We start from the raw sequence: 10,443 nt of genomic DNA, 5'->3' as shown, positions 1-10,443 counted from the left end.
AACCTATACATGGCTGTCATTGATATTAACAGATGGGTGTGATGTGTTCTTATTCGCCTCTTGACTCCGTGAAGCAGCTTGGGACAGTCTTCTATTTTGAAGACGATTTGTAGATTCATGTTGGTGTGAAATGTCACACTGTTTGAGTGGAAGTGTTAATCTAGTTAAAATATACTGCTAAAGACCCAAGTGTTAAACAGTGGATACCGCAAAGCTACATCAACACAGTGGGATTGATCTTAATTTTGTGTATTTGTATAGAATGGATGATAGTGAATCATCTGTTGGTTTCAATATCCCTCCCGATAGTTATTTCCATTGTGAATTGTTAAAAGAAATTGTCTTAAACAGGTGATTTCACCACAGTCTTCAATAATGCCATTGGGTTTGATCATATCCTGATGTAACTTTTATTGGTAGAGGGATTGAATTTCGGAGCCGTGAGGTCATGTTGCAACTGTACAAAACTCTGGTGCAGCCACACTTGGAGTATTGCGTACAGTTCTGGTCGCCGCGTTATAAGAAAGATGTGGAGGCATTGGAAAGGGTGCAGAGGTGGCCAGGAAGGGTCCAGGATGTTGCCCGGTATGGTGGGAAGGTCTTATGAGGAAAGGCTGAGGGACTTGAGGTTATTTTCATTAGAAAGAAGAAGGTTGAGAGGTGACCTAATTGAGGCATACAAGATGATCAGAGGGTTAGATAGGGTGGACAGTGAGAGCCTTTTTCCTCGGATGGTGATGGCTAACACGAGGGGACATAGCTTTAAATTGAGGAGTGATAATTATCGGATGGATGTCAGAGGTAGGTTCTTTACTCAGAGGGTAGTAAGGGCGTGGAATGCCCTGCCTGCAGCAGTTGTGGACTCGCCAACTTTAAGGGCGTTCAAATGGTCAGTGGATAGGCATATGGATAACATTGGAATAGTTTAGGTTAGAGGGTCATTAGATTGGTTCCATAGTCGGCGCAACATCGAGGGCTGAAGGGCCTGTACTGTGCTGTAATGTTCTATGTTCTATGTAACTAGTGGGATTTCGCTGAAAATTAGAATTGTCGCCAGCTCTTACATGCAAACATCAGTGATTCATACTCCCTACATCTCACAGCACTGCATAGTACAGGATTAGGTGAGTAGAGTTCCTGTACAATATCACCCAGTTCTCTTGTTAATTTTACTGCTCTTTCCAATACAGCCTGGTCTTTCAGCTAATGCAACACATCTCCCGTCTAAAATTAAAACAGGAAATGCTGGAAAAACTCAGGCCGGACAGTATCTGTGGGGCGGGAAAGGGGATTAACATTTCAGCTCTGTGACCTTCCACGGGAGACAAGTTTGAGATCTAGGCTCTGGGCAAAGGGCAAAAGGAAGAGACGCGACAGGGTGAAAGTCAGGAAAGATTGAGCGACAGAGGATCCAGCCTTCCAGGGAATGGAGGGGGTGTCAAGAAAAGAAGCTAAAGATGTGCCCAGGGCTGGTGTACTGCTAACTAAAAAACCCCGAAACAAGTGAAGAAAGTTAAACATAGTGGGGACAGAGTTAACAGTCAGAAACTGTTGAACTCAATGGCCTGAATCTCTGACAGCAGAGTCTCACTTAGAATTATAGATTCATAGAATCCCTACAGCGCCCTATTCAGCCTACTGAGCCTGTACCAACAACAATCCCACCCAGGCCTTATCCCCATAACCCCACACACTTATCCTGCTAGCCCCCCTAAGGGGCAATTTAGCGTGGCCAATCAACCTAACCACTCTGGGTTACTGGTCCAGTTGTGTTTTCACTATGCTACCTTCTCCCATCTACTCCTATTCCAGGCTGGACTAAGTTAACTCAGCTCCGTCAAGGAATCAACCTGGGTGTAACTTGGCAACCCCTGCTCAGAGGAGTTACCCTCACCCCTGAGTCCAAAGGTTGTGAGTTCAAAGTTCATTTCAGTGACTTCAGCACATAAAGCAGATGAACACTCTAGTGCAGTACTGAGGGAGTGCTGCACTGCCCAAAGTGCCATCTTACAGATAAGACTTTAAACTTCAACTCTGTCGACCCTTTCAGGTGGCTGTGACAAATCCTACGGCGCCATTTTGCGGACAAATGGCAAAGCTCTCTCTGGTGATTTGTCCAACTTTTATCACAATCCATTATCTGGTCACGATTATTTGTTGTTTGTGGCATCTTGCTGTGTACAAATTGACTGTCATATTTCCTACATTGGAACACTGACTATAATTCAAAAATATTTCATTGGCTGTCAAATGCTTTGTGATGTCTGGAAGGACACTATATAAATGCAAGACTTTCTTTCATTATCTCTTCCACAAGGTATAACAGTGTACCTTTACCCATTCATCCATTACAGAAGCTCCAGTTAATGATCTATATCAAAAATATCCTCAGGGACTGAAAAAATATTGGCAGAAGTCAAATAACTGAGCAAAATTAAATGACCCACATTACGTCGTGTGATGGAATGAAGATTGGGGGCAGAGGCAGGTTTGTTCTCTCTCCCCATTCCTACCCCGAGGATACATGTTCAGCAGATCATTAGATCATTAGTTTCTATCCTTGGTAATGGACAGTGACAGGGATCAGCAATTCATAAATCTAATGATATCAAACCCATCTCTTGAGGCAGAGTTCTGTAGGGAACGCCCTTAGTTGAAATCAAACTGCTCACTGGGCCAAGAACCTGAGAAAGAAACCTCAGAATGTTCAGAATACTTTATAACCAAGGCAATCATTTTCAGAAGTGCAGTATTGTAAGAAATGTAAGATCTCAGGGACAGTGGTGTGGAAAGATCAGGTCATCGTTTTCAGGTATGTACTGAGGGTTAAATATTGACCAAGGCATTTTTCTTCAAAACAGTTCCAGGGAATCATTTACACCCAAGAGAAAGGGAAGGGAAGAGGCTGTATTTTCACATTGGGCTTGGGAAATGTGAGTCAGGCCATTTCCCGAGTTTGGAAACTCAAGCACATCGCTATAACCACTATAACTTCCTCTCCTGGAGTTGTGGACAGGTAGGGTTCAGCTTTTCCTAGTCTTCAGATGGCATTGGAGGGGTGTGGGTGCTATGGCGGGCTTGTTAGACAATGTGCCTTGGTTGGTTGGTTCATCGGCTAAGCTTCCCAACATTGTCCTTATGCCCCAGGCTTCACCCCTACCTACCCTATCCTGCCTCCATGCCCCCTCATTCCCCAAGACCCATCCATTCTCCCTCATTATCCCCATACCACTCATTCCCCCTCCATGCCCACATGCTCCTTCCATACCCTTTTACTTCCCTTATCCCTTCACCTAATTGAGTTGCCATATTCAAAGATACTTCACGTTGAAGAAAATCTCTCATTCATAAAAGCCATTCACGGCAATCGCGTCATGCTTTCACACTGACGTATATTTGCCCTTTGCACGATATTTTCAACTTCTGTTGCCGAACTCGCCCAGCATCAGCTGTAGCTTGCGTCTTTTCTATTCCAAAGCAGACTGTCTGTTAGTCAGTAGAGTGGAGCAGGTAGTTAGATTTTTTTGAAATAAGAACAAAGAATAATACAGCCCAGGAAACAGGCCCTTCGGCCCAACAAGCCCACGCCGCCATTTTAACATTCAGTGAGTGCCTCATTCCAACCCTTCTTTCAACTATGACTTTTGCCTATGCCCTCTTGGACTCCAATGTTAACAGGAGAGCTTTTTCTCAATGTAAAACATATCAGTACATTTAAATCTCAGTCAAAAACATGGGGGGAGAGTTTCCCAGCACATTCTTCTGCACAATGTATTGTAGATATTTTGCTACTGGGAGAAGTCTGTACTACATGTTAACACTTACACAATACTGGTTAATGCAATGGTCAGCTTACTCTTACAGGACAAAATACTGTAAGTCACTTCATTAAAAACACATCTGTATTACATACAGCATCTAATAATGTCATTTGAAAGTGTCAAAGCATTAACGCTTATCTGCCAAAATGTTTCTGATGCCTCAGCAGGCTTTCCACAGTGGTCACAAACTCTCAACTTTGATTGTATTTTTATTGTTTCCAAGGCGGCCTTCATGACAACACAGAATCGCTGAGCAGAAACTGATAGCCAAGTTCCGCACACGTGAGAACAACCTCAACCGGGGTGTTTGGTTCATGTCACACTATCTGTAATCTCCACGACTCGCCTGGGCTTGCAAAATCTCACTAACTGTCCTGGTACCTCTTTAGTCTCTGCTTAACCCTCTCTCCACTCACATTGCCTGTACCTTTAAGACTTGATTACCTGTAAAGACTCACCATTATCTTGTAAATTGAATTTGTGTCTATATATGCCCTGTTTGTGAACAGAATTCCCACTCACCTAAAGAAGAAGTGACACTCCGAAAGCTCGTGCTACCAAATAAACCTGTTGGACTTTAACCTGGTGTTGTGATATTTCTTACACTGCTAACCCCAATCCAACACCGGCATCTCCACCTCATGCCTCAATGTGCCAGGGACCCTGGTTCGATTCCCAGCTTGGGTCGATGTCTGTGTGGAGTCTGCACGTTCTCCCTGTGTCTGCGTGGGTTTCGTCCGGGTGTTCCCGTTTCCTCCCACAGTCCGAAAGACGTGCTGGTTAAGTGCATTGGCTACGCTAAATTCTCTCTGTGTACCCGAACGGGTGCAGTACGTGGCGACTCAGGGATTTTCATAGTAACTTTATTGCAATGTTAATGTAAGTTTATTTGTGACACGAATAAATAAACTTTAAAACACCATTCAGAGATAGAAATCAGGCCCAAAGCCTCAACTTAACATCTCATCCAAAAAAAAAGTACCTTCAACCATGAAACACTCTCCCAGTGCTGCACCAAAACTGTCAACCTCGCGTTTTACACTTAACTCTTTGAACTCACAATCTCCTGACTCAGACAGCATATGATATACCCACAGCTAACACAGACCAGATTGAACAGAGCTTAGTGCCTGGCATTTTGTGGGGTTTAAATATTGGCTCTTTACTTGACTTCAAACTAGGGACAGAAAATAACACTCACTGTTAGATCAGAGATGAATGAAATGGCAAAGAAATGAACTAGAACAATGTTGGAAAATGAGAGGCAGATCGGAACAAGGTTGTACAAAGTGATAAATAGGGAGAATGATTAAAAAAAAGAACTATCGGACATAGGAAGAGAACTTTCAGCTCCTTGAACTTGTTCTGCAATTCAATGAGATTATGGCTGATCTGTGACATAATTCCTTCTACCCAAATCCCTTAATACTTTTCAATAACAAAGATCTTCCTGAGTCAATCCAGTGAGCATGGGGGTGGGGTTCATTGATCTTGGATTAAGATCAATGCCAGTTACAGATGATGAACTCTGGGCATTCCTGTCGCAAAGTAAGCAGGTGCCTGACACATTCTTACTTAGTCACGTGGGAATGAAATAACTTGTCCCATCATTCTAATCCCTGCACAGAGCCTCGTATCCCTTCAACCGCAGCTTCAGGCTCTCACCTTCCTGAGTCAATAGTGAAGAGAAAATGAAAATGGATTTAATCCAGAAATTCTGGGACTGGGGGTGTTGGCTTCTGAAACATAAAAATGGGTTAATGTTTAAGAACATAAGAAATAGGAGCAGGAGTAGGCCATCTCGCCCCTCGAGCCTGCCCCGCCATTCAATAAGATCATGGTTGATCTGAAGTGGATCAGTTCCACTTTCCTGCTTTCTCCCCATAACCTTTAATTCCCCTGTCTATCAGAAACCTATCTACCCGTGACTTAAATATATTTAGCGAGGTAGCCTCCACCACTTCAACGGGCAGAGAATTCCAGAAATTCACCACCCTTTGAGTGAAGAAGTTCCTCCTCAACTCCGTTCTAAACTGCACTCCCCCCCTCTTATTTTGAGGCTGTGCCCTCTAGTTCTAGTTTACGACATTTTCCTTCATTATAACTCCAGTATTACTGAACACCCAGTGGTGTGGGGACTGGAGGTTTCTGATGAGGTGACCTGAGACACAGTCATCAAATTATCACCTGTAGAAAGATGCAAAATCCCGAAGTGTTGCGGACTTTCCAGAAACGTCCGCGAATTTCCCCCCATTCACTGATCTGCTTTCTGTGGCCTGGATGAATTGAATGAGAGCAACGAGAGGGAAAGAGAAAGGGTGAGAGTAAAGGAGTGAAAAGGAGATGTGACAGAGGTTAAGGTGAGAGAAGGGAGCCTGTTTTAATATAACCTTGTTTACAGCTGTTCAAGGGAGATGAGGACAGTTTGAGGACAGATAATTTTATAGCATTACTCGTTGGCCAGGAGGAGAGAAGCATTCGCCCAGGCAACCCCAATATTGCCTTCTTCTGTGCCATTAGACTCTTCCCCAGCATTGGGGGAGCAGCAGTGCTTTGTCAGGTCTAATGATCTAACCAGTAAACTTTATTCCTCATTCCAGATCTTCCCAGCCCCATCACTGAGGCCTGTGCTCCTACCTTTGCAATCTCCAACCCACATTTGCCTGACCCCATTGCAATTATACCCTCCCACCAGGTCTAAACCCCCTGCAATTTGTTAGGTTCCCCGACCCCCCCACAATCACTAATCCACAAATACCCCCTCCCCCTAAAACCCCCATAACCATACTCTACTCATCTCTGGGTTTCTCATGCCTAACCCCTGCCCTCTTTCCTGAATGTACACTATTTGGGGCCAGGGAGTGTGGGAGTGACAGGAACTAACTCCAAGTTTAACTTTGGACAAAGCAGGATGCCCCTTGACCTCGCCACTTTGAGGTCAATGTAATTTTAAGAGAGGACCTCATTTTAATATGATTGACAGACCATCCACCCAATCGCATCAAAAATAGTTTGCCGACCCACTTTTTCCAGGTTTTATTGCCTGCGCCACCTAGAATTACTCACAAACTCTTCTTCCTTTATACAAGGACCAAACAGCAGAGAATTTTAAACTGGCAGGGTCTCTATCCTTCAGGAAAGAGAAGGTTAAGAGAACTTTAAGATTAAAAAGAGGTTTGAAAGCCTATGGCTTTCAGAAGGTGTTTCTGGTTGTGAGGGAGACTGGAATGAGAGACTATTGAATCATCTTTATTAAATTGAATAACAAATTCAAGGGCAACTTTCTTACCCAGAGAGTGGTGAGAATTTGAAACTAGCTACCCCAAGGAGCAGTTGAGGAAAATAACATGCAATTAAGGGGAGTTCAGTAGACACATGAGAGAGAAAGGGATGGAAGGAAAGACTGAGGAAGTGCAATGAAAGGAGGCATCTCGTATGGAGCATAAACAACATCAAAGACTAGCTGGGGCAAGCTGACCCATTTCTATCCTGTACATTCGATGTAAATGTGTGAAAACCCTTGAATCCCTCGGGTGAAAAAATTGCCATTCTCAACCTTGCGAAGTGGGCTTGAGGTGTGGATGGAGGGGCTGGGAGTTGGGGATGGGGGGTGGGGGGTGGGGGAGAGAATTGATTCCATGGCTCTCTGTTTGCTGAACTTCACGACGCAAACGCAATATACATTTCAACAAAAAACAAAATTTTCGTGTCTGGCAGAAGCCGTAATTGGTCAGTGAAAGAATTGCCAGGCAGAAACTGCCTGGGTTTTTGTGTGTGTGTGTGTGTGTGTGTGTGTGTGTGTGTCTGTGTGTGTGTGTGTGTCTGTGTGTGTGTGTGTCTGTGTTGTGTGTTTGTGTGTGCATGTCTGTATGTCTGTGTGTGTGTGTGTGTGTGTGTGTGTGTGTGCGTGTGTATCTGTGTGTGTGTCTGTGTGTGTGTCTGTGTCTGTGTGTGTTGTGTGTGTGTGTGTCCTTGTTCAGCGTCGATATAAATCAATGTAATGTGCAGCTGCACTCTGCTCAAAGGATGAAGAAATGGGATTAGTGGTCACAGCTCTGGAGAGAGTCTATCTCATGGGGTGTGTGTATGTGTAAGTGAGAGAGAGAGGGGGGGAGAAATAATTCAGTGTAAGGTTCCTTATGCTACCGTGCAGAGGCAGTGTTAGACTGAGCAAGATTCAGCTTATTCCAACACTCCGGTGTAGCATGAAGCAACCTTTCATACAGCAGGAGCAACTAGACCGGCAGATGTGAAGAAATCTGTTTAGGCTGGGGTAGCTGATGGCTCTGGGAGGTGCCTTGAACACAGAGCGCAGTAAAACAAGGAAACAACTAAGGAGAGCTTTTATTATTCTGAACGGTGCTGTTAGGTTATGTGTTATCAGCAGATCAGAGCTGGGAAGCCTGGGCTGGACACGTTTGTATTTAAAGAGGCTGGAGCTGGAGTACAGACTGAGAGAGGAACTGTCATCACAAAATGCAGACCGTTACGTCCTGGTTCCTCGCATCGGTCCTCCTTTTTGGGGTGTCCTCTGCCTCTTTTCCTAATTACACCAAGGATGAAGCAGGAGCATCATTATTTGTGAGCGATTTCAACACCTCAGCTGAAGAAATCAACTTCAAGAGTGTCTCAGCCAGCTGGGACTACAACACCAATTTGACTGAGTGCAATCAACAGAAACAGGTACCACCTTTATTCTCTTATTAACCATCTACTGTACCAGAGTCCAGGATCTGTTTAGACACATGGGCATGGGAACCCCATTCTTTTTTACTGATCACACGCAATAATGACAATAATGAACACACAAATAAAGGCCCTAATGGCCACTTCAGCTCAAATAGCAGATCGAAGCAACTTCGATCCCAGGGTTTTGGATTTTATTTTAATTGCAGGAATTTAAGGAAGGATCCGGTTTGTGCCTCATCCTGAAAGTACGACCGTAATTCTTCACTTCACAGGCTCATACACAGTGCTCTCCCACATTTAACTGATTCACTGCCAGTCAGTGCAGGCACTCATTTCACTGCACTTGGTTTAGTTCCCTCAGAAAGTGAGTCTGACGGTGAGCCTGAGGTCACAGAGAGAGTCGGGGTCAGTGCGTCTTAGTGAGAGTCAGAGAGGGGGTCAGTGGGTCAGGGAGAGGGTCAGGGAGAGGGCCAGGGAGAGGGTCAGGGGGTCAGGGAGAGGGTCAGGGAGTGGGTCAGGGAGAGGGCCAGGGAGAGGGTCAGGGGGTCAGGGAGAGGGTCAGTGGGTCTGAGAGAGGGTCAGGGAGCGGGTCAGGGAGAGGGTCAGGGAGAGGGTCAGGGAGAGGGTCAGGGAGTGGGTCAGGGAGAGGATCAGGGAGAGGGTCAGGGAGAGGGTCAGGGAGAGGGTCAGGGAGAGGGTCAGTGGGTCCAAGAGAGGGTCAGGGAGAGGATCAGGGAGAGGGTCAGGGAGAGGGTCAGGGAGAGGGTCAGGGAGTGGGTCAGGGAGAGGATCAGGGAGAGGGTCAGGGAGAGGGTCAGGGAGAGGATCAGGGAGAGGGTCAGGGAGAGGGTCAGGGAGTGGGTCAGGGAGTGGGTCAGGAAGGGGGTCAGGGAGAGGGTCAGGGAGAGGGTCAGGGAGAGGGTCAGGGAGTGGGTCAGGGAGTGGGTCAGGAAGGGGGTCAGGGAGAGGGTCAGGGAGAGGGTCAGGGAGAGGGTCAGGGAGTGGGTCAGGGAGAGGGTCAGGGAGAGGGTCAGGGAGTGGGTCAGGAAGGGGGTCAGGGAGAGGGTCAGGGAGAGGGTCAGGGAGAGGGTCAGGGAGAGGGTCAGGGAGTGGGTCAGGGAGAGGATCAGGGAGTGGGTCAGGGAGAGGGTCAGGGAGAGGGTCAGGGAGAGGATCAGGGGGTCAAGGAGTGGGTCAGGGAGAGGGTCACGGAGTGGGTCAGGGAGAGGGTCAGGGAGAGGGTCAGGGAGTGGGTCAGGGAGAGGGTCAGGGGGTCAAGGAGTGGGTCAGGGAGAGGGTCAGGGAGAGGGTCAGGGAGAGGGTCAGGGAGTGGGTCAGGGAGAGGGTCAGGGAGAGGATCAGGGAGAGGGTCAGGGAGAGGATCAGGGAGTGGGTCAGGGAGAGGGTCAGGGAGAGGGTCAGGGAGAGGATCAGGGAGAGGGTCAGGGAGAGGGTCAGGGAGAGGGTCAGGGAGTGGGTCAGGGAGTGGGTCAGGGAGAGGGTCAGGGAGTGGGTCAGGGAGAGGATCAGGGAGAGGGTCAGGGAGAGGGTCAGGGAGAGGATCAGGGAGAGGGTCAGGGAGAGGATCAGGGAGAGGATCAGGGAGAGGGTCAGGGAGAGGGTCAGGGAGAGGGTCAGGGAGTGGGTCAGGGAGAGGATCAGGGAGAGGGTCAGGGATAGGATCAGGGAGAGGATCAGGGAGAGGGTCAGGGAGAGGGTCAGGGGGTCAAGGAGTGGGTCAGGGAGAGGGTCAGGGAGAGGGTCAGGGAGAGGGTCAGGGAGTGGGTCAGGGAGAGGATCAGGGAGAGGGTCAGGGAGAGGGTCAGGGAGTGGGTCAGGGAGTGGGTCAGGGAGAGGGTCAGGGAGTGGGTCAGGGAGAGGGTCAGGGAGAGGGTCAGGGAGAGGGTCAGGGAGAGGATCAGGGAGTGGGTCA

General features: G+C 47.3%; 1 protein-coding gene across 1 annotated transcript in view; it reads left to right on the top strand.

Moving 5' to 3' along the window:
• The first annotated feature begins 7,937 nt into the window (after window positions 1–7,937).
• Window positions 7,938–10,443, top strand: part of ace (angiotensin I converting enzyme (peptidyl-dipeptidase A) 1) — a 141,046-nt gene continuing 138,540 nt past the window's right edge. Inside the window, exon 1 of the mRNA XM_080213541.1 lies at window positions 7,938–8,504. Within this exon, the coding sequence (XP_080069667.1) occupies window positions 8,298–8,504 (207 nt within the window). The 5' untranslated portion in view covers window positions 7,938–8,297. The remainder of the gene's footprint in view (window positions 8,505–10,443) is intronic.

Source organism: Carcharhinus amblyrhynchos, chromosome 27 (assembly GCF_965287045.1).
Source record: "Carcharhinus amblyrhynchos chromosome 27, sCarAmb.v2.hapA, whole genome shotgun sequence".
Taxonomy (NCBI): domain Eukaryota; kingdom Metazoa; phylum Chordata; class Chondrichthyes; order Carcharhiniformes; family Carcharhinidae; genus Carcharhinus; species Carcharhinus amblyrhynchos.
The sequence above is the reverse complement of the archived record's forward strand: the minus strand, read 5'-3'. Positions and strand labels throughout refer to the sequence as shown.